Source organism: Pezoporus occidentalis, unplaced genomic scaffold, assembly GCF_034315485.1.
Source record: "Pezoporus occidentalis ecotype Australia unplaced genomic scaffold, CSIRO_AGI_Poc_V1 ctg97, whole genome shotgun sequence".
Taxonomy (NCBI): domain Eukaryota; kingdom Metazoa; phylum Chordata; class Aves; order Psittaciformes; family Psittacidae; genus Pezoporus; species Pezoporus occidentalis.
In genome coordinates, this window is record NW_026916336.1 from 764211 (window position 1) to 788078 (window position 23868).

The 23868-nt window shown below is 48.8% G+C and overlaps 2 protein-coding genes across 5 annotated transcripts; both read left to right on the plus strand.

Annotated features, from left to right (window-relative positions):
• The first annotated feature begins 207 nt into the window (after window positions 1-207).
• On the plus strand, window positions 208-8899 carry TBCCD1 (TBCC domain containing 1). 4 transcript variants are annotated; one of them, XR_009962363.1, is made up of 8 exons: window positions 208-668; window positions 751-900; window positions 2503-2869; window positions 3822-4008; window positions 4159-4656; window positions 6840-7003; window positions 7459-7645; window positions 8350-8899. XR_009962363.1 is itself a non-coding variant. In XM_062606564.1 (7 exons), exons 1-6 carry the CDS (start codon window positions 330-332, stop codon window positions 6967-6969), a joined length of 1671 nt encoding a protein of 556 aa, XP_062462548.1. In that variant the 5' UTR covers window positions 208-329; the 3' UTR covers window positions 6970-7003; window positions 8350-8899. The 4 variants fall into 4 exon arrangements, 3 of the variants coding, with proteins under 3 accessions (XP_062462548.1, XP_062462547.1, XP_062462546.1); XM_062606564.1 differs by lacking the exon at window positions 7459-7645; XM_062606563.1 differs by lacking the exon at window positions 8350-8899 and having other exon boundaries at window positions 7438-8342.
• A 135-nt stretch (window positions 8900-9034) lies between these two features.
• CRYGS (crystallin gamma S) lies at window positions 9035-15674 on the plus strand. Its single transcript, XM_062606565.1, has 2 exons — window positions 9035-13482; window positions 15360-15674. The coding sequence occupies exons 1-2, from the start codon at window positions 13174-13176 to the stop codon at window positions 15630-15632; spliced, it is 582 nt and encodes a 193-aa protein (XP_062462549.1). The 5' UTR covers window positions 9035-13173; the 3' UTR covers window positions 15633-15674.
• The last annotated feature ends 8194 nt before the right edge of the window (window positions 15675-23868 follow it).

A 23868-nucleotide genomic window follows, 5' to 3' on the forward strand; every position in this document is an offset into this window, starting at 1 on the left:
TCGACGCCGCTGACCTATCGTCTGCCAGGACGTTAGCTCTGAGCCCCTCGGTCCAATCGTGGCCCACGTCGTCACTCCTCACCCTGCCCTATCGCTGCTCCAAGCCGCACGGAAGTAGGATTCCGCGGTGCAGCAGCCAATCAGAGGAAGCAGTGTTAAGTCTCTGCCGCCGCGAAGGCTTGGAAAGCCAATTGGAGCTGGTTCCTCAGGGACGGGGCTGCTCGGCGCGGCCCGAGCGGAGTCTACCAGGGGGTGAAGGAAGCTCTGTCTCGTTGGTCCGGGCCGCCGCCGCTCTGCGCGGGCACCGGAAGCGGGCGGTACCGGTCACCATGGAGGCGGCAGCGGCCGTGCGGCTGTGGGTGAAGACGGAGCCATTCGTGGTGGGGGTCCTGCCCGCCCCGCCGCCCGCCCGCCTCGGCCCGCACTATCTCCGGAAGATGGCGGCCTACGCCCGAGCGCGGGCGGCCGAGGGCTGCTTCCCGCGGCTGTCGTGGCCCCGCTGGCGGCACATCGCCTGCGGGAAGCTGCAGCTGGACCGCAGCCTAGCCTGGCTCTACTTCGAGCTCTTCCACAGCGTTCTCCGGCCCGACCCGCCGCGCAGCCTTGAGTGGGCAGAGGCCGAGGCAACCTGTGGCAGCGCCGAGGAGCTGGAACGGGAGCGGAGCAAGGCAGGAGTCCCAACCCGAGCAGGGCGGGCGTGGGGAGAGCCCAGCCCATCCTAACGCCTCTTTTTTCTCCTCTCTTGTCTAGCTGTCGGTGGACACGCTGCAGTTCCTGCTCTTCCTGTACATCCAGCAGGTAAGCAAGGTGTCTCTGCGGAGGTCTCTGATCGGGGAGGAGTGGCCCAGCCCCCGGACCAAGTCTCCCAGCCTGACTGGAAAATCAGCCAGCGAGAGCAAGGTAATTGTAGCTGTAGGACAGTCTCCTTGTGTGGCCATGTGAGGAGCTGCACGGTCCTGCCTTGAGGTGAGTTGAAAGTGGATGGTTTATGTCTGGGAGGGTGCGACTCTGCCTGTGGTGAAGTCTGAGCTAGGGTCAGGTTGGACATGCTTCACACAATCTTACATGGAAAGGAGCTGGTGTATTCTCTGCAGCTTTACCTGCAGAATTGCTGGTAAATTGAATCTGAGCTGTGAAAGTACTCCCAGAATCATGGGAATTCTCCTTTTAAGAAGCAACTGCCCCTTTGGTGAAATGGGAAGCTTTTCTTGGGTTGGAGGTCCTGTGATCCACTGTGAAGTATTAGGATCCCAAGGTGGTCCCTCACAATGTATTTCAGATGGGAGCTGGTTGATCAGCTGTTGATCAAATGCACGGAATTGCTAATGTCTCCTTTTAAAATACTATCAGGTGTTGAAAGAAGAGAATCAAGTTGGATGTGTTTGGTGTAGCTCTGATTTTAGAGTGAATTGTAGGTGGGCAGTGTCATAAAGTGTAGTTGCAAATTGTGGTGGATTTCTGTCATGACTGCAATGCTGGGAGCTATATGAGCTAGTGAAGTACAGCTTGGGGGAAGCTGCAGGAATTAAAAGCAGGAATTGGGTGACTTTATACTGAAAGATTTAACAAATGGGAAAAGAAATGAGGGGACCTGACACAGGGCTGTGAGTTGGGTTGCTGTGGAGCATCCAGTGTTATTTGAAAGCTGATGTTTTCCTTTAGCTGTTGCCATTTCATAGAACTTGGGACAGGAAGGAGGAGAGACTTGGCTGACACTGTAACCTACACAGAGGTTTTGGTCCCAACAGGACTGGGGTTGGCTCCACTGGTGTTACTTTGTGTGACTGAGAGAGATTTCCCAGCTTCAGCCTTTTTCAGTGGTGTAGTGGGGCTTGTCTGGTGCCAGAGGGTCTCTGTCCCAGAGCAAGGATCGCAGCTCCTGGATAAGATGTGATGGTGAGGACAGTGTGTGATTGCAGCATGTGTTGCTTGTTCTGCAGTTTGCAGGCAAGCCACAGTTGTCTTTAGTAAAGATCTGCCATAATTCTGCCTTGGTTTTTTTGGTTTGGAGCCCTTTAGAATTTAAACTGATGATCCTTTCAGAGGTAGTTTGGTTTATTGGTCCTCTTGCTGAGAAGAAATGACCCTCTGCTTTTTTCCCCACAGCGCCTCAGAAGGTGGCAGTGAATCATAGCTGAAGGTCTGGGACAGATGCAGTGATTTTCCAATAGAACATTTTCAAGACCTTGACTGTCAGTTATTGATTTATTTCCTACCTTCAATTACCAGCCATGAGCTGGCTGAATTTGTGCAGGAAGGATTGTGGGAGAGTTTTTCTGCTTTCTATAATTAAATATTTGCTACCTGGAGTAGAATATTATTTTTCCCTTTCTGGGGGAGGTTGCTTTCTGAGTTTGGAAGAGCAAGGCAGCAGAAACAGTGAGCAGGAGAGACCACCATGTTTGACTTTACTTTCTCTTTTAGAACAAGTGTAAGGAAGGGTATATAATGTCAGCTTTGTGAGAACTCACCTTCTCCTTATGTCTCTTTCTGCTCACTGAGATCTGGAACGATCAGGACCACCGTGCCTTTGTGCAGAGCCACCTCTTGGAGATGCTTGAACTGCTGTTGGAGCCTGAGCAGCTCAGTGCCTCCTCCCATTCAACCCACAGCAGCCTGGTGTCCTACGAAGCTGTCTGTGCCCTCAGCTTCCTTATTGAAGGAACTGTGAACAAATCCAGGACGGTCCATCCACTGCACGAGCTTGCCGTCTGGCAGTCCTGTCCTGGGCAGAATGGCTACTCAAAGATCTCTAGAGCCTTCTCTTTCCCCAAGCTAGAGAGCTGGCTGCGGTCTTGCCTGACAACAAACCCTTTTGGAATGACTGCCTGCCTCAAGTCTGGGAAGAAACTCGCATGGGCACAGCAAGGTACCTACAGGCCTTGTCTTTATCTTTAGAAATAGCTTTTAAGTCTCAGCTCCTCTTGCTGACTGGGGATCTGGCAGTTTTGTGAGGGCTTGCCTCCTTTTCCTGTGGACGTGGGGAAGGTGTCAGCTTAGGGGCAAGTCTGGGAGATGAGAGAGTGCTGCATGACATCTGTGTATGTTTTTCTGATCTTTGAATCACTTTTGTGAGCAAACATTAATGATCTTATTGTCAAAGGCCCCTCTGAGTGAGATCAGGATTAGTATGCTTGTTATTTAAGTACAGCTGGGCACAGAGATAATGTGATGTGTTTGTGGCAAAGCTGAGAACTGGTCTGGGTTTCCTTGGCCTGAATAGCAGCCCCTTGCCTGCAAGGACATGGCAGTGGAGCCAAGGCACCTTCTACCTTGGGAAGAAAAAAATTCAAATGACTCCACAATTGTAAGAGTGACATGTGTTAGGTAGGGCAGTGAGATTGCTCAAGGACTGTAGAGGGAGCATTTCACTGTCTTAGAACATACAGTTCCTGCTTTCAACATAAAACTTGCCGTAAGGATCTTCCTGCCAAGCAAAGTCTCGTGTTTGGGAAAAGACTTCTGGAGTTGGAGATGCCCAGGTCAGGGCTGCCTGTAGCTTGTGGGAGGCATTGGCCACCCCTCGATAATCTTGAAATGGTTTTGATTTTTCAATGTGCCCTGACTTCTGGAGCTTCAGACTGCTTTGTGCTGCTGAGCTGCCTGGTAGGCGTCGGTGGACGGTGTGACTGGTGCATGAAGTGTGGAGTCTGATGGTACTATCCTGCAAGTTTTGGGCTGATTATTTTTTTGAGGGATTGCTGGGTAATGTGGACAGTGAGCCATCATGTCTGTCTCTCTGTAGGAATCTTGTGTAGCCTTTTTGTGCTTAAAAAAAAAAAAAGCCACAATTAAATGCACTGGAGAACTTTATTTTGCAGTTGAAGGAACAACCAGGAGGGCAAAGATTGCCTGCAATACTTGTGTGGTGCCTGAGGTGTTTCCCATGGTGATAATGAGTCAAGTGTACAAGCAGACGCTGGCCAAGAGCTCGGACACCCTGGTAGGGGCTCATGTAAGAATTCATCGCTGCAATGAGTCCTTCATTTACCTCCTCTCTCCCCTCCGGTGAGTTTTTGTTCTCCTGAGACACAGTTAGATGTCTTTTCAGCAAGTTTGTTCAAGTGCTACATTCTTGTTAGATGGACTAAGCAGTGAAAAAGTCCTGGGTTTGCTCTTTCCTGCTCACTGTGTCCTCTCCGTCTTGTTCTTTTGCAGGTCTGTGACCATTGAGAAGTGCCGGAATAGCACTTTTGTCCTCGGCCCTGTGCAGGCATCTGTGCACGTCCACAGCTGTGACAACATCAAGGTCATCGTGGTTTGCCATCGTTTGTCCCTTTCTTCCACTGCTGGCTGTACTTTTTACGCTCTCACACCTACCCAGCCTCTCATCCTCTCGGGGAACCGAGCAGTCAGCTTTGCCCCTTTCCACACCCACTATCCGATGCTTGAAGACCACATGGCTCAGGTGGGCTTGGCCACTCTGCCAAACTACTGGGACAGTCCCATGCTGGTGTGCAAAGAGAGCAGTGACAAGAGTGTTTTCCGCCTCCTGCCACCTTCGGACTTCTACACCTTCGTGATTCCTTTTGAGATGGAAGGAGACACCACGGAGACGCCAGGTGGGCTTCCCCATGCGTATCAGAAGGCGCTGAGTCAGCGGGAGCAGAACGTGCAGATATGGCAGAAAACTGTGAAGGAGGCAGGCCTGACCAAGTGAGTGCTGCATCCAAATGGGAGTATGTGAGATTCAATGAAAAGCATGCCCAGATACTGTTGAGGGCTGACATGAGGGAACCATCCTGGCAGTAGTAAGAGTTTACAAATGATCTCATGCTGGGCACTGTCTCTGTTCTGCTTCCAGTGTTGCATGCTGCTGTGGGTGACATCTAGGTGCATACCCTGAACAACAGCTTGACTAATTATTGGCCTGCAGCTGATTGGATCTTAGTCCAACCATTACAAGAAGGCTGAAGCTTTAAATTACTGTCCCATCTGTTGCTGAGGTGAGCTGAGAATGTGCATGTGAATCATTACAGTAGATCACCTCATGGACAGTAGCTTTTAAAGTCCTCTATCAGATCGCATCACATCCTCTGCCCAGCTTTTACTGTACTAGCTAGACCTGGCCTAGCCCACCTCATGTGCGTTTGCTTTCTCAGTACCTGTTGTGGAGTTCTGACAGAGTTCTTGCTTCTTTGTCAGCATGCTTTCTTCTGCAGCCAGCCAGATTGGACAAGGCTGCAGAATCTCTGCTGACTTCAGTTTAGCTGCTTTTATGTTTTTTTGTGAACTGCAAACCTGAAGTACCTGTCTTCCATTGCAAATACAGAATGGGGTTAGAAACCCAGATATTCAATTGTAAAGACTTGAAAAGATGAGAACAAGTTTAGTTCCCTAAGCTGGACTTAAGCTGTATAGATTTTCTTTCTGTTCTGTGCTCAGTCAATGACTTGTAACGGGTGTGTAACTGGGTGCTGATAAGCAGTGATTTTGGAGGGGTTTATCCTGTAGGGAGCTCGGAATGTGAAAACCTCCTCTTGGGTCAAACTGTCAATACTTCCCATCATACCAGGCTGAGGAGTTCTAGCCCAATTGATGGTTCATCGTTTTGGAGGAGCTCCCCGTGCTTCTCTTGATCCTCTCTGCAGTCCAGGTGCCTCCGTGCTGAGTGTGGAGGAGCATGCAGTTTGAAAGAGCTCTAGATGGAGAGAGAAAGGATTCTGGGTCAGGATTTTGCTGCAGGTTCAGGGTGGCTGAGCAGTGGTGACCCAATAGTGATGACAGAAGTGACTCTGGACTTTCAGCCCTGAGTCTTCAAGGTCAGCAGAGAGAAAAGTTACAACTTCAGACTTTATGGTTAGATTTAACCTCTTCTACAGCAGTCACAGGAAACAAGCCACTCTCTAGTGGAGTGGCTTATTTCATAAAAGGGGGAAGAACTGTGGCAAGTTTAGAAGTTTCCTGAAGAGAAACTGGGCAGCTGATGGTGTAAAATGTCTGTCTCCTACAGGCAGGGAAACAACCTGGGAGACAACTAGGAGGCTTAGAGCAAGCAGGGTATCAGACTTGTAGAAAGAAAAAAGCTGCCATGCTTGAGCGGGGAGGTGAAAGAGAATGTTAGAAATAAGACATCTTTCAAGAAGTTGAAGTTGTCTGAATGAGGAAAGTGGGGCAGAAAAAGAATGTAAATCCTGCCAGGCTGAAAGTAAACCCCCCGTAAGACAGGACCAATAAGACAGCTTGAGGAACAACTTGCAAAAGCATAAAATCCTGTTTATTCATTTCCTGAGCATATCGGACAGAAAGTCTTTCAGGGTCAGTAGCAGATCAAGGTATATAAAAAGCACTTGGAGAAAATAAAGCCATAAGGGAAGAAAGCAGTGACTGCCTTTGTGTTCACATTCACTGGGGAGGAATTTAGGTTAGTTGCTGTCGTAGAACCCTGCTTTCTGGGGAACATCTCAAATGGAAGTGATAGTATAAAGAAGAGCCTATAACTTGAAAAAAGGGTCTGGGCACACTGAGCCTCTCTGAAGCTGAGTGGCACAAAAATGAATAGGGCTTATGTGCTGCTTTTCACACTAGAGGATGGGATCAGCACATCAAATTATGTATGGGCTCCTCCTCAGCAGCCCTGTGGAGCAAGTTTACTGTGCTAGTGGGATGGGGAGATTTGCGTGGTTTCTGCCACCACCAAGTTCTGCCTTTGGGGTTCATTGCAGTCGTGCTCATTTGGTAAAAACCTTTTCTTCCGATAAAGACAGTTCAGGAACCAAGTCCAGCTCTTAGCTGATACATAGGGAGGCTTGTTTTGGTAGTGAAGGTGCCAGTTAAAAGTATAATGCTATAAATAAATGACAGCTTTACATACTTCCCTGCTGATCTTTTGGTTTCAGGGATCAGAGGAAACAGTTCCAGATACTGGTAGAAACCAAGTTTTATGAATGGCTGGTTCAGACAGGGAACCGTCAGCAGCTGGATAGCCTTGTCCCTCCTGCAGTAGGCTCCAAGCAGGCAGCAGGATAGCATCCCATTCCTGTGCAGCAAAAGGAACGGAAGGGTGAGTAGAAGCCTGTTTCTCTTGATTCTTCTCAAGAGTTGTCCCATGGTTGTGTATACAGGTTAGGCAGAGGTAGAAGAAAGAGGAGGCTGTTCAGTAGACTATTCTCCCAATAGCCTTGTGTTTGGTTTTAGTTCTTATTTTGCAGTCAAAACCTCTTTTCAATTTGAATCTGTTCATTGTGTACTCAGCACATCCATTGTTCTGTGCAGGTGTTCTGTTTGCTTTGTTGGAGAAAAACAAAGATGCTGTGTGCATCTGTAAAGGCAGACAGGCATATTGTACGTAATCTGATGTAAAAAAAAAACAAACAAAAACCAACCTGATTTGAACCTGCTCTTTCAAAGAGGCTCTGTGCATTAATATCTGTACTTACCTGTCTCACCTTTTGCTTAAGAGAGCCGAGTGAGACTCAAATAATTCTTACATTGTAGTGTCTTTTTCTTCGCAAGCAGAAGTGGTTTAGGAGCCAGAGACAAGCCTTTATCATGCTTTTCCACAAGTTTTTGGTGGCCCAGATGGGACACTATTTGGACTGGACCTTGCTTGGGGAATCATCGCAGCCAGAGGGATTCGCCAGATGAACTCCAGCACACACCGGTGTGATTATCCGGGGACTTTCCTGGCGAACCCCTGGTTGTGGTGAGTTCTTGAGCGATGTCCTATACAAGATATTGTTACTATTATTTCTGTTTTGATTTCACCCCCCGAGCAACTTGTATCAGAAAAGATACGGATCAGAGGAGTAAAAGGCACCTGAAGGTATTCCCGTGCATGATTACGGTGGTGACTGGAGCATGTGGAGTTTGGATTATTGTTATATTCCTAAGAATTGGTTTGGGATGCATATTGGCCCATCAGGGCAAATATAGGGGAGATCTTTTAACTTGGAAAAAGTTCTCTCTCACTTTTTATCTGGCACCATGCTCAGTCTTTCCTATGCTGAGGGGCCACCACTGATTACAAGACGCTATTAGCTTAACTGAACATAGTGCCTGTTTAGCATGAGAGGCAAGAGGGACTTTTAACCAATAAGTAAAGGGTGGAATACTAATTGATTGTGTAACTCTCAAACAAAGGACACTGATTACATTGTCAAAATATATAAATAGCTTAAAGTTACGATCCTGGGGGTGCTTGATTTGTGGAGACTTCTGAGCACTGTGCAGAGAGTAAACAATGTCTCCTTTCTGAACTAGACTCCGTGTCTTTGTTTAGAAAGTCCCAAATCGGCAACAAAGCCATTAGAAACTTTGGTTTGTTTTTTTTCCCCTTTTCTTTATTCTCTAAGTTGCTTATTCACTGTTGGTGCTGTAGTAAAATTTTCTCCTCTTATTTTGTTACAGAGCTCTAGAAAAACAGTTCTCATTAAGGCTTTGTGGCCGTCTTGCTTGAGCTCACTTGACGTTCATCTGACACCCACCATTGGTTTGGATTGGACTGTCTGTCTGGTTTAGGATTTCTGATTGCTGCCACTTTCCCAGGAATGTGCTGCAGCTATTCTGTTGGTAACTGAAAAAGTATGTTGCTAGAGGATGAAGAAGTATGCCTCCTTGAGTGAGGAGGCTGTCATTGTGGCTAGTGTCCATGGTGTGCAAGTATCCAGCAAAGCAGCCCTCCCTGGTGCAAAACTGGATGCAGGGCCCTTGGCGTCACTTGCATCTTTTTATGGTACAAGCCAGCTGCACTTTTTTTGTGAATGTGAAAAAGAAATGTTTGATTTTGTTGTGAATGAAATTCAACTGATTTTTTTTAATCAAATTGATTTAAATTTAGATGGATTTTTTTAAATACAGAGATGGCACTTAAGCAATGTGATTTTATGGAATTCACTTCCTTGTATGTTTGCATGTTTTTGATAAATGTCAATAAAACAGAGTTCTTAAATAAGCTTGATATATGTCCTACTTTTACCTGTACAATGAGTGTTAGACACAGCATCTTTACTCCCTTGTGAAATGTGAACCGGTCAGTAGGGAGAAAAATGCCAATTTATTAACAGCCATGGAATTGAATGTTTTGAAGGCTGCCCTAGCACAACATTTTGATACAAATACTGTTTCCTACCTTTAGTATTTCTTCTAGAGAGTATCAGCTTGAATGAGTACTGTTCTCAGGGGCCGGTGGAACCAGTCCTGGGAAGATGTGCTTGTAGCTGAGCACCTAAATAAGGAAGGCAAAATAGGCAAAGGCATTGGATGACCAAAGGCAGCTGTTGAGTTGTCATTCGATAGGACCTGGATTGTGGTTGAACGCTGATCTTCATAAGGCAGATTTTACTTTCCTTTTAATTGATATGTGAAGTGTTCTCACAGCGTTTGAGCAGTAAGAGCTGGAAGCAACAGCACTGGGTGATTCAAGACACCTAAAGAGGGAGAGGATGAGATACTGCTGAGCACATCTGTTTCAGGCTGTCTGTTAGGCTGCTGCAGCAATGTACATGGGATGGCATGCAGAGCTGCTGCTGCCAGACTGCTTGTCCTGACAGATTTGAAATGGGGTCTGTGTGCTGCAGGCGCTGCTGTGCTGAATTAATTTCCCTTTGTTTCACTAAGCCTTTGGGCTAGTGCAGTGAATAGCTGCAGAGGTGTTTTTTCATATCGTGCTGGCGGGTGTATGTAAGCCAGCAATCTCTGACCCCTCTGCTCAGTGGGCCTCAGTGGGCTGAAAGGAAAACTCTTCTGCTCAAGGCTCAGGTAGTGGTGTAGGAGCTCTGAGTTGAATTTGTGACATTAGCAGATATGGTCAGAAATTTGGGCAAGTTCCTTACTATTTGACCCTTTGGTGGGGTGTGGCTAGATGTTCTCTGAATATTGGGTTTCCTCCTCACAGGCAGAGGTGGGCCTTTTGGAGCTGACAGAATGCCTTCTTGCTTAACATGCTTAAAAGGGAGAGAGCAGCCAAATTGCACCCCATCCTCCAGGACTTGGTGGGGGGCTGCATGTTTTTGAGTGTGTTTGGCAGAGTTTTGGTGTTCTGATTCAGCAAATGGTAACAAAGGGAGGATGGCAAAGCCTTCCTTTATTCCATAATCCTGCTTGCCTTTCTGGAAATCGGCTATAGCCTCAGAATTACTGACTCAATTTTTGGATCCTATTCTCATGACAAAGCAGCTGTCTCGTTTAAAACAAACCCGTTATAAAAAGGGTGCCTCGGATCCTGGCTGTTTGTAACAGCTTCTGACATTCCTCTAGCACTAGGGAGCTTGCCTGGAACAGAAAATGTCCGGAGCTGAAACCAAGGTAAGTTTATTTGCAGCCTATTTGTTATCATGGCTAAAAGCCCTTGCTAGTCTTTTCCCAGATCTTAGCTGTCTCCTCTAGGTGTGGCTCTGTGAGAGGATGGAGTTGAACATGGTGACTGGTGAGAGCATACTTAAAGGTGCACCAAGGCCTAATGCCTTGCACATTAGTGGTGGAGGCTGCTGTGCCAGCAGCAAACCTGACGAGCTGCGTTTGCAGAGCAGAGTCTTGTGGAAGGCTTCCTTGGGATGACCTGAGTCCGTGTTGGGTACCCTCCACTTTCCCCTTCCATGGTGGAGCAAAAGGTGTGCTGTGACAGAAAGATGCCTGTATGATGACCACAGCACTGAAACCAGTAACATTCTCAGAGAGATGCAACTGGCCTTGTTTTGGTAGAATCAGAGGTGAGTTTAAAGTGGAGAAGGAGATGCATCAGAAAGTTCAGCTTCAAGGGTGTGCATCAGATTGCAATCCAGCTCTATTGCTGTGTTCTTCAGCATTGATGTTAGCAGAGCTAAGCTGTTTGGTCACGCAGACCTTGTTGCAAGGTTGGGACTAGGCAGGAATAAACAGCTGGGAAAGGAGGGCAAGAACTTTAGCTAGTGGCCAGTTCCTCCTGTCAAATATTAAACATCAGTTAAGAGGCTGTGGTCAGATGTACATCTTTCCATTGTATGAGTTGCTGTCGCATGACATTCCTTCGGTAAATTCCTCCACGGTGCTGGGACTGTAAGACCCAAGGTAGCAGAAGGCTCAGAAGCGGAGTGGTGTGTAGGCATTGTCTGATGTCTACGGAAGATCTGGGATCAGTCTCTGCTTCCCTGTGCCTTTCATCTATGATCTTGGCTCAAAGTGATTTGGCCATTTATGAGCAGTCTTTAGAAACTGAGGATGGATGTGCTGCTTGCTTCTAATCTGCTGGTTGTCAGATTGCAGTGGTACAGTCTTTATGTACCTGTGCATAAAGAAGGTATTGGGGAACTGCAACTGATTCATGCTGGAGTCTCCTGTCTGCTTGAAGAGACCCAAACACATCCTGCCTTTACCCCTGCTAAAAGCCATGTCCCTGTTGAGTGTGCTACGGGGAATTAATTATGTGGTGCAACAAAATGTCCAAGGAGACTTAAGTTGGTGAAAGAGTGTGAACCTCCTCTTTTCTCTATGCCATGCTCTTATCTAGCACGTCCCAGGAAGAAGAGGGCAAAGGGAATAATTACACACTCTTTCTCACAACCTGAGCAAGCAGTGTGCCCTAGAAAGGGAGTTGCTGCCTCCATGCTGCTTACTTAGAGGGCACTGGTAGTTATTGTTTATGAGCTTGCTTCTAACAGAGCTACTGTTGGGAAGAAATATGGTAACTGCTATGAGGAGGCCAAAGGAGTAAGAGTTTTACAGTCCTGTAAGGAAGATGTGTTATGGCAAATCTGTTATCTGCCAGGTAAGCCCCAAAAAGCAAGTTTGGGCAGAGTGGTTAACAGGTTAGCACTGTAAGGAGAGAAACTTGATGGCTTTCCTGTAGGAAGGTGATTTGTGTTGGAGGACGATGTGACTGAAATGAACTGATGAATCTGGAATTGAAATCTGTAATTCACCTGTCATTATGCTGCGGGTGAGAAATGTCAGTCGGGTCTGCTTGAGACTGAGCTGCTGGGGGAAAACTGAGGAGTGCCAGGTGTGAGGGTCTTGAATGAACTGAGGTGTGTGTGCAAAGGGCTGTGGTGGAGAACTGGGTGGGCAGGAGCCCTGTCCTTAAGTCTTCCTATAAATGAGCTAGGAATAAAACAAACAACACTTGTTTGGTCACTGTGCTGTGGGAATGGCCATACTCTTAATGTTCTCTTGGATTTTTTTCACTTTGTGGCTTTATAAGTACAGGGAAACAATGAAGTTCAGTACTGTGTCAGGCTAGGTGGAGAAGAAACATCAAATGAGCTTTTCTGTTACAAAACTAAAGGCCAACTTAACCAACTTCATGCACAGCTGCTGTGATAGGAGCTGATTCTGCTGGATGTCAGCCACAAAATCAAGGCAGCTTATGCAGAACCAGGACCAGAGGTGATGGAGACCCATTCCTTTCCCACTGCCAACTACTGGAGGAGGCATCCCTCTGCCCAGGCAGAGTACTGCCTGCATGGAGACCAGACCTGTGGTCTTACAGATGTTGGGCAGAGTTCATCATTAACCCTGCTGGAGCCTCACCGCATGAACAGCGGTGGGACTGCAGAGCTTGGGGAGTGAGGCTGAACAGGGGAAGATGCTGTAGCTTCCTCGACCACTGGCTTCAAGAAGAGGATTACTGACGATGAGTGGCTGCCAAGCTTCCATGAGCAGGGCTTTCAGTGTTGCTTCTGGGCTCATGCTGGTAGATCTTTCAGGGGACACCTCTAGGGACAAAGATCCAGAAGCAGGATCTGTAAAGCAACAGCAGGGCTGTGGCTGGCAAGGGCCGAGCAACATAGTTAGTGTGGGCACAGAGGGGTTGGACATTTTAGTGCACACCTTTTACAACTTTTATTCATTTCATGGAAAGACAGTGGTCTCCCAACTCTCTATCACACTGAAGATGGGAAGAGCTTACTCAGGAGGGAGAGACATGGGGACAGGTTATCCAGTCCATCTGCTAGTTGGCTCCCTTGGCCATAATTTAGTAACTACTGATCTAGACAAAGTGGGATAGAAATGTATTAATAGTGTTTTGCTGCTGTCTGGGGCTTCACCAAGGGAGTTTTGGGTTGGACTGGAACAGAATTAGATGCTGGGAAGGGTAAGACATTGGTGGCAGACTGAAGTCATTGGGAACACACTGGTGAATCTGCTGCCAGGGTTAGATGGGATGGAGTTCATCCTGCTCAATGCTTGGGCTCCATGACCTTTTAGCATCTTGAGGGCTTTGTTTTCAGACATTTCATGTCATGATGTGGCTAGAATATGGCTGCAAGCATGTGCTGGGGGACAAGGAACCTCCCTGCCTTCCTTCCTCTGCTTGTGTTTCAGGTCACCTTCTATGAAGACAAGAATTTCCTAGGCCGTAGCTATGAGTGTGACGGTGACTGCCCTGATTTTCACACCTACCTGAGCCGCTGCAACTCCATCCGTGTGGATGGAGGTGCCTGGGTGGCCTATGAGAGGCCCAACTTTTCTGGGAACATGTATGTTCTGACACAAGGGGAGTATCCTCATTACCAGCACTGGATGGGCCTGAACGACCGCCTTGGCTCCTGCAAAGCCATTCAGATAGTAAGTGTGACTTCTTCTCAAGGGACATCTTAATTTGCACACCTATAATTAAAAGGTTTCAGTATGTTTGTGGGTGCTCCCTTGGGGAGGATGGCTATAGGGGGCTTGTTCCTGCAGTCCTTCTCTGGGAATAGCAAGGTGTTTGGTGGAGTGAAGAACTCTTGGCTACAGTGGGGAAAAAACAGATGCCTTGGAGTGCTTTGTAGGTGAGTTTCCATAGGAACAGCAGCATAGTTTTATCTGTGTGTTCCTCTAGGGACTTCAGTGTCCAGGCAGGTCACTCCAAGGTTTGCCTCTTGTTTTCTCCCTGAAGAAAGATGGTGGATACAAGGCTTGTAACAGTGGGATGCAGATTTTGCAGGAGCACTTGGAATGAGGGGCAGTTTATTTGCCCCTGCAGCAAGCCAGGGCTCCCTTCTAATACAGGGAACCAACTCTCAGTACCAGGAAGCCCCTCTGGGCATGGGGATAATGGGCCCAGTAGCAGACCTGGAGTGACTGGGATTGGGAGTGCCTGAAGTCCTCCATAGGCATGCTTGGAGCAGCCCTGTGTCACCTGGTATTAGGAGAGCACAGGGCAATGCATATCTCCCTGCCGCAGTAACTGTGCTCATCCCCTCCTAACTGGGGATGAGAAGATGCTTCTGCAGCCTCTGTCAGCACATGTCCTTCCACCAGCAGGAGACGGGATAAATATGGGTTTATCCATCCCACAGTGTTTACACTCTGTGGAAGCACTGGCGGGGAGAAAGGAACAGAGGGAATGATCCCTTTGGGAAGCCTATAGAGAGAAGCACACTTTAAAACTGGCAGGGATGGGAGTGTAGATGGAGCGTGAATTGGGGTTGAGACTGTTGAGTGCTGCTGCTGTGGTTTTGCCAGCAGCAGGGCAGACATTGGTGATCTGTGCATTGGTGTCTTGAGTAGCAAGTCAGCATGGAGCAGGTCTCGCAGCTGAGAAGGGGTTTTGCTTTTATGCCTGAAGTCTTTTCTGGGTTTGAGCTAGGTCTAAATCCCTTTGCACAGGGCAGGAAGAGTTTCCAGCCAGTTCAGAACACAGGTCTGGCAATAAAAGATGGAACCAAAACACCCATCAGGATGGAATGCAGAGGCCTTATCCTGCATGTCCACCTGGTGCCAGGCTTCCCCTCCTGAGCCTGGGGATGGTGCATGGGGACCTGCTCATTGCAGGTGTTGAGTCAGAGCATCCCAGTGGCAGTGAGGAGACCCTGCAGAGCTCGGCTGGGGCTGGCAATGAGAGCAGACTTGGGTGGATGGGGGGAAGTGGAGGATAGGCGGTGTCCAGGCAGCTGAAGATTAAACCTGCAGTGCCTTCAGGCAACGCAGCGCTTCAAATCACAGTGGAAAATACCCACGCTGTGTTCGCCTGTAATACAACTCAGCCGGGGTCACCAGCTCATTAAACTCCTCGTTGCCTGGAGGAGCGGGGACTGCAGGGGGTCCGGCTCTCCTGATGCTCACGTGGAGTGGCTGAAGGGTCAGACCAGCAGCAGGATAGGCAGGCTGCCTGGGGTGGAGAGCCTAGCGCTTGCTGACTTGGCCTTATCCTTCCCTGCCGCCTTCCTCCCTGCCAAAGTGGGGCTGTGGTGTGGGTTTGAGCTGAAACTGCTGTGCTCGGTGCTTTTGTGTCTTTGCATGTGATGCCCACGCAAGAGTTATCCCGACTGCCTCCCCACTGTGCTTCTGGGGGGCTGTTTAACCCTGTCCTGGTGTGCTGGGGGAGTGGTTTGTACCTGGTCTGAGTCTAATCGTGCCTCAGCTCTGCTCTCATCTGCTGGAGCGAGGTTCTGTCATCTGTCAGAGATGTACGGGTGCCCCTCTCCAGCTCTCTGCCATTTTCTCTCCTTTTCCTCTAGCCAAGTGGAGGCCGGGGCCACATCCAGGTATTTGAGAAGGGAGATTTTGGTGGGCAGATGTTTGAAACCACCGAAGACTGCCCTTCAGTCTTGGAGGAGTGGCACATGCGTGAGGTCCATGCCTGCAGAGTGCTGGAGGGCGTCTGGGTTTTCTATGAGCACCCCAACTACCGGGGCAGGCAGTACCTGCTGCCCAAGGGGGAGTACCGCAAGCCTGTGGAGTGGGGAGCGGCCGGCCCCACTGTCCAGTCCTTCCGCAGCATCGCCCAGTGAGGAGCCCATTCACTCAATAAACCAACTAAGTTGCTCAGCTCAGCCTGGCCTGGTCTGTGTGTGAGTTATCCTGCCTCAGAGGAGGTGGCATGGGCCTGAGCCTTCTCTAAGCAAAGCACAACTGTCTATGCTGTCATCTTTTTCCTCCAGTCTGGCCCCATCCCCTCCATCCCACTGCTCCTCCCTAAGGAAAAACAATCTCAAAGTTGGAGCTTGGGCTCCAGCATTTGGCCAGGCCAGTGAAGCAGCTGGACCACTTCAGGTTTTGGTGCTGGCTGTGGCAGTTTCAGCCTGTCATGATCCTGTGGAATCCCTGCTTGCTGCTCTGCTGCTCTGTGGTGGCTTAGGAGAAGGGGCTGCTGATGGCTGGGGAGAAGGGATGAGGTTTACATCCATGCCACATGCAGTGAGACCTCCCCAGGGAAGCTGAGCAGGCAGCAGATTTCCTGTTGCTGGAGAAGCATGGGGCAATGGGACTCTGAGGAAAGTGGAGGTGTAAGAGACAGGGATCCCAGAGCAGGAAGAAGGGGGATGGCTGCAGTCTCGATGGGGGATGCTGGGCCAGATGCAGCATCCAGATCCTCAGGAAGCAAGCCAGAGTGTCATAGGTGTGAGACAAGGGATCCAGCTGCTTAAAAGGGGGTAAAGCACTGCATCAAGATGGGCAGCTGGAAGAGGAAGAAGAGGTTGTGAGGGGACAGATAAAGTGAGTGCTGCTGAAAGCTGCCCTGGGATGGGGTGTTGCTGCTGAATCATCTGGAAGGGTGGGAATTGGTCCCTGGGCACTTGAGACATGCAGAGAGCTCACAGTCAGCCCAGTTTGCTGCCAGCTGGAGCATGAATTTGCCCAGTGCTGTTAGATGTCAGGCTGGGTCCATGCTATGGGCAGGAATAACTGATATCTGCTGTGTAGGGTACTCTCCTCCTGGGTACCCTGGGGACCTGCAGCCTGTTTGCATATCAAACCAAGGGACCTTGGGATAATGACGCTGGACATAGAAGTAGAGCCCTTCTAGCCATACTCCGTGGTCTCTTTGCGGTTGATGTATGAGGTTATTATGGAGCAGGGAAGCAGGTTAAGTGATGCTTGTCAAGTTGTGGTGCCGTGACCCCTGAGAACGCAGCTGCAGGAAGGGAATGGGAAGAGGCTGCTGAGAGGGGCTTCCGCCAGCACAAAGGTGGGCTGCAGAAAGTTGCCTTCCTCCTCCTGCTGTGACCCTGCAGTTCACGCTCCGGCTTTAGCCCCCTGCCCTGTTTCAGCCCTTTGCTGCAAGGGGTGATGCATCCTTGTGACCAGCTTCTGTCCCACCTTGCCTTTCTCCTCTATCACCTCTCCATCATGGGTCAGCAGGATGCAGGCGATTTGACATTACAGTTGTGCCTTTGGTGCATTATTTCTCCAGGACCAAACAGCCCTGCCAGCATCAGCTTCAGCTCCCCTTTTTCCCCTGGCTCCTGGCACAGCTCTCCAAGAGCTGCTGGCTCCTGCCCATGCAAAGCACCAGCTTGAGCATGGCCTTGGCCACCAATTTCTATGGGGAGCCTGTTGCCACCCCTGTTTGGGAAGGAAAATCTTCCGCAGGTAGGCATGCTCTGGCCAGTGCATTTCCACCTGATTTTGGGGTATGTCTGCCTGAATGCTGTGCTTCCCCATCCTGTGGTGCGATTTGTTCCCCCCTGCAACAGGTGCTGGGGCTGCAGTGGACAGGTTTGAGGTGCTGCAGCCCTGTGGCTGCTGGTGTACATCCACCCCAGAGCCCTTACACCAACATTTCCTCCCTGCATCCTTCCCTTACCTCACTTGATCTACCCACTGTAAAAACACAATTATCCCAACTCTTTCCCCCTGCCTTCCTCCTCCGCTGGGCTCTTGCCCTCTGGTGAATTTTGCATTGTGCCCTGGACGATGGCAACCAACACGAATAACAATAAAATATGCTAGTTTGGTGGTGGGGTTTTCATTATTATTATTTTTTCTTATTTTATTATTATTCTAGATTACTTTTTCCTTCGGGGGCTCCCTCGTCACGGCTGCACACAGAGCAGACTGCATATGGATGTGAGCGGGGAGCACAGGCAATCCAAACCCAGCCTGCTGATGCTGTTTCTTGCTTGACAGCTAATTTCCATTCCTCAGTATCAGGGGGTCTGCTCCAGTAATTGGCATGCAGATTGTGTCTGATGGGCCTGTTAGACACGAGAAAAGACTCTGCTAGTTAGAATAAGCCAACCCCAGGCTGATGGATGGGGTGTAAGGAGGTCATTGCAAGAGAGAATATACCGTATGCACCTACAAAATTTCACATCTTGTGCCCTCCCCCCATTCCTACTTTCTTTATCCAACAAACGCTAATCTATCATATTTCATTGAGACAAATCCTGCTCCATTTCTCTCTCTTCCCCTTTTTCCCTTTAAGGGAAATGTGATGGAAACTACTCCTGGATTTAATAAGAAGATGGTGCGGCATAGCAGGAATTAAAGCAGTGCTATGCTTCATTAGCAGCTAGGGATCACACCGAGCTGCCCCAAATGTTAATTACAATTTGGGAATTAATTGGTATGAGGCGTTCCTCTCCTCTGTCATCCGTAATCTGGTGGCTGTGTGAGGACTTCTGGAAGTGGAGAACTCCCATCCTCAGCCTGATAGGTGCTGGCTGTGAAATCTTAAAGACACCTTCATTGCAATGAGGGTGGTAAAACACTGGCACAAGTTGTCAGAGAAGGGGTGGATGCACATCCCTGGAGACACTCAAGGCCAGGCTGGATGTGGTTCTGAGCAACCTGATTTAGATGAAGATGTCCCTGCTCATAGCAGGGGGGCTGGCCTAGGTGAGCTTTGAAGGCCCTTCCAACCTCACCTATTCTATAATTTCCAGCCCCTTGGTGCCCAAAGACCCACTGCTAATTTTATCTGTTTTCCTCCCTGTGCCACTCTTTGAGACTTTTTCTCCAGCTGCTGGGAAGGGGAAGATGGAAAGATTGGAGAATGGTGGGAGGTGGTACCTCTTAGAATGAGGAAAGACAGCCTCCCTCGAAGCTAGACCCCAGGCTGCCCTGTATGAAGTCTCTCTCTGTCTCCCAGACCTATCCCTTCCCTCTAGCTCTGGGTACAGCCCCATGCTGTTTCCTTGCACCACAAGGGAGAGCCTCAATCTGTCCCTGCAGCATCTCTCTGCTGCAGTTCTTGAAGCAAAATTGTCCCCACTTTCTTCCCTCCTTTTCTCCACCTTGAATTCAGCTTGATGAAATGCAAAAGCTTCTAAAACGCTGGGTGGGGAGGAGGGAGCTTTTTGCCAAAGGGCAGAAATGGTATGCTTGGAAATGAAGAATATTCCTCTGAATTATCACCAATTTGTTCCTTTTCTGAGCTGCCAATACCTGGGTGGTGTTCAAAGGTCTTCACTAGTGGTTACAGCACATACAGTAGTTTTGCAAGTGTGGCCCTTCCAGACAACCTCTTTGCCTCTGTTTAATGTGTGAACCACCATAGACATCCCCTGCTCACAGCAGCTGAAATGCAAAGGTTGCACAGAGCAAAAGGTTTCAGGAAGTGATACTCAAGACTGCCTCTCTCTGTCCATTCTGCTTTGAGATTTGGGGTAAAGCCTGGCCCAGCTTTGGCTGCGCAGAGCTTTCAAGCTGTGCACAGCCAGGTGCAATAGCAGAGCCAAACTACTCTATCTCACACGAGTCACACATGACATATGCATGTCCTCCAGACCCCTCTGGTTTCTGCCCACTGTCACGGGTGACCTCTTGGCCAGATGTGCTGGCCATTCCCACATCTGTGGGCCTCTCTGGGACATGCGAGTAGTGACAAGGGATCACGGGGAAGCTCTGTCACACCAACCTGGGGCTCTGCAGCTCTCCCAGAACTGCAAAGGGAGGCGAGGAAAGGCCCTGCCCAGGGCATCAGCCTTCCCTGTGACAGTGCCCAGCAGAGGGCAATAGAAGCAAATGGAAGAGACGAGACGTTCCAAGTGATATGCAAGAGGAGCAGTTTTCGCGAGGAGAGCGATGTACAGGCAGAGTGATGTGCAGACAGTGATGTGCAGTGGGAGCTGCATTTGAGGGGTGCTTGAGAATGAGGTCACAGCAAAACAGAGCAATTCAAAGATATTTTGGTAGGAGTTAAAGCAGAACAATTCTTTCCTTAAGTCCTTAAGGAATTGCTTTGTGTTTGGATGGAGAAGAAAGGTATTTAACCTTTTTGTTTAAACTTTTTTTTTAATTTTAGGTCAGTTTTTATGCGAAAAGTGCTGCCAGGACAGGCATGGCGGAGCATCTCCAGTGACTGGTGCTGGAAGGAAAAGCTATGAGAGATGATAGAATCACAGACTGTTTCCGGTTGGAGCGGACCTTAAAGCTCATCCAGTTCCAACCCCACTGCTATGGGCAGTGACACCTCCCACTAGACCAGGTTGCTCCAAGCCTTGTCCAGCCTGAGCCTGAACACTGCCAGGGATGGGGCAGCCACAGCTTCTTTCCCAGCACTGATTATATTCCACATGGTCAATTTGTGTGACTGAGCTGAGCTCAGTTTCTGCGTCTCTTTCTGGATGCTCTGGTCTCTTGACGTAGACATCAGATTCTGCCATAGCCATATGTGTCTGGAGATTTTGGGCACTGACCTCTGCCTGCAGTGTCCCTTTCTGCCCATTTTTTGTTTGTCCCAAACTGCTTGGAATTACAAAGGCAAGCAAGGAAAGCTTTTTATGTCAGGAGTGTGATCCCACAGATGTCCTCCCAGCCAGGACAAGACATCTGCACAAACACCAGAAGGAAATCTTTTCTGGCAGTATTCCCACCTAGGTGCAAGGATGAGACCTGGTCTTTTTTATTTTTGGAAAAAATAAAGCAATTATTAGAAAAGGAAGGGCAAGATCCATGTGGACACACAGAGAGCTGTGTGTGCTGGGGAGCATTGCCCTGCCTGGATGCAGGGTGTTCAGGGGGCAAGACACCCCAGCAAGTAGCTGGAGACATTATTTGGGCAAAGCCCTACATCACGGTGCTACTGCTGAAATGTGGAGCTGGGGGCAAAGCCTTGGGGAAAAAGAAGTTTTTTGGGGAGTACTTTTGTTGTGATGCTGCTACTTGGAGAAGGCACAACAGGCTCCAGCCCCAAAGCAGAAGGATGAAGGGGCTCCACCACCTTTGCTCTGCAGAGCCCCCATGATCTGCCTCATTAAACCCCTCCTTGCTGAGTCAAGCAAGGCACAGTCTCCCCATCATGTACGTTATCTCTCCATCTGCCTTCTCTTCCGGATGTTCCTTATCTCCTCTCACCTTCCCCAGAAGCCCGGTGCGCTCCTCCTGCTCCCCTGGCTGGAGGCAGAGACGGCTGCCTGCGCCAGGGCTCCCTACCTGTGATCTCCCTGGCTCTTATCTGCCGCCGGGAGTTTTGATCCAGCCCCTGTCTCAAAGTCAAATGGATTTCTGGCAGGGCGAGCATGGGAAGGTCGGCAGTGGGAGGGAGGCAGGGACCGCTCTCTCCATCCACCCTGCTCGAGCCAATTCTCCGGGTAGTGCCTCTCCCCATTTGTTTTCCAACATTATCAATTACATTTGGATTATTATTAGTCATTGAAGCCAAAGTGAGTGGCAGGCAGCTATTTCCTAATGGGGAAATGTTACAGGCAACTTATTAACGAACAATGCGTCATTAAGGGGGGAGAGCTTCAAAGGCTCATAAATGCATTTCAAAGGACACAATGTGAGCGGAGCCTGCAATCACATATCTGGGGGACATGGGCAAAATTTGTGACAAGGAATATACTGGGCCCAGTGTAATTAACTAATTCTCGATCAAAGGGGTTTTAGAACTGAATGGTCAGGGAATTCAATTATGGGTTTCCTAATGAACCACTGTGTGCCAAGGCAGGGGGATATTTTCTCCTGGAAAAGCAGGGCTGATCAGGACTAGCATTTCCAGGGAGGTCTGGGGAGAGAAGCACTAGAAAAGCTCATCCGCCTTGGATTTCTGGGGTAAACGTTGGACTTGATGATCTTACAGGTCTTTTCCAGCCTAGCTAATTCTATGATGTGGTGCAGGGGGGACAGAACAATGCACCATGGTTAGGGAGGCACTGTCCAGGTCCTACATGACAACTCTGTATCCCAGAGACGGGACATGTTCACTCTGCATCTGATCTTTGGCAGACCACCAGCTTTATTGAAGCTGCGGCTGGTGGAAGGGGTTGGGGGATGTAGCTCTGCAGCCCCTATGGGAGCAGGATGGCTACCCTGGGGCTAGCCCCTCCTGAGCCCCCCCATGGAAAACCCAGGCAGGGAGATTTCCTCCTCTGCCATAGGAATTCTGCCTCTGGTAAAAGTAACATCGTTCTCCATTTATGAAAGAAGCATCTTCTAGTCCTTTACTAGTTTCTCTTATTATAGAAAGTTGGTTTGCTCACTTTACAAAGGAAAATGTATTATAAATTTTCCCTTCATTCTCCTTTTTTTTTTTCACGTTTAACAACCGATTTGTGTGTTGCATGAAAGTTACACAGTTCTTTAGATGCGTGTGCTATTTTATTTTCTTTCATTCAAAAATATGTCACTAATCTTTTTGTTAACATGAAAGATAAAGGATTAGTAATGCAAGATGCAGTTTTCTTGTAACCTTCTTGAAAGCAGACTATAGTTTCTTATCTGGCTCTAACATTCATTTTCCTGAAATGAAAAAAAAAAAGAAAAAGAGAAGACTTTTAAAATGAAATAAACTATATTCAATTCAGATGAGCAGCGCTAGCGAAGACATTTATTGCAGGCAGCAGAATGGAGCAGCTGCACACAAGTCCCTGTGTTGCAGCAGTGAGCACCTTTCCGAGCGAACAGCATACATTCCATAGTCTACAAACAGGAAAAGGCTGCTGCAAAGAGAAAACACCATGATTGAGCCTTATGTTGGTATCACAACACATCCCAACATATGCCTGTCCAGTTGACTCCAGTAGCTGCGACACGTGCCTTGGTGTCCTGGGTTCAGCAGTAGCAGTCATTTTTCTCCTCCTAGGTAGTTGGTGCAGTGCTGTGTTTTGACTTTCGGCTCGGGAACAGAGCTGATAACAAGGATGTTTTGGTTTGGCCAAGGACTTTGTGAACCTCATGCTCTGCCAGGGAGGAGGGGAAGCCAGGAGGAAGCAGAGACAGGACACCTGACCCAAACTGACCAAAGAGGTATTCCATACCACAGCACGTCATGCCCAGGATGTAACTGGGAGTTAGCCGGAAGGGCTGGGAGAGACTGCAGGGTTGGAGGAGGTATCGGTCAGAGCTTGGTTGGGCTGGGGGGGGGAGTTATCAGTCGGCTGGTGGTGAGGTGTTGTATTCTCTTCCCTTGTTATTTCCTTTATCATTATTATTATTGGTGGCAGCAGCAGTGATTTGTGTTATACCTTAGTTACTAAACTGTTCTTATCTCAACCCATGGGAGTTGCATTCTTTTCGATTCTCCTCTCCGTCCCTCCAGGAGTAGTGGGAGGGAAAGAAGGGGGGGAGTGAGTGAACGAGTTACCTGACTGGGTTTAAACTACGACACTTGGGAACATCCAGGAGCATGTGCCATGTCCCAGGATGGAGATGGGCCACCTGTTTCCTGGGCTTGATGGTCACTGCAGATGTGCAGCAGTGGGCTGCCTGTCTGCTACCCACTGTGTGCACCACTGCGTCCCTTCTGGGTTTGACCCAGAAGTGCTTGTGAACTCAGGTGTTTTTTGGGGCTACAGCTGCAGCGAGTTTCCTGCAAGACATAGAGACTACAGAGGCTAAGAAGGAGGAAATTGGTGTGGTTTTATGTGCTGATGATCCCTTAAGAAATGTTTTTAATGAAGCCATACATTTGAAGGATCCCCTCTGCTAAGGAGTGGGATGCAGTAACCCTGGGCTACGGTGGTCCATGCAAGCACCCCGGGTTCCCTGCTGCCCACCCTGCTGTTGCACCAGCATCTCTCCTGCACCTGCTGCCCTCTTGCACCAGCCTGGCAGCTCCATAAGGGTTAAATAATTATTTCAAATGCTGGATTTCTATGGCAATTAGCTAATGGGTCCTCAGCATCTAAAACAAAGTGGTTTTCCCCATCAAGTAGAATAATAAAGAGCTGGTGTTTACAACTTTGTTTCTAATCTCATTTGCAGGGAATACTTTGTTTTGTTCCAGAGAAACTTAATCTTTTCTAGTGCTTTATGGAAATGTTTTCTGTTGCACAAGACATGGATTGCATCCTGCTCCCT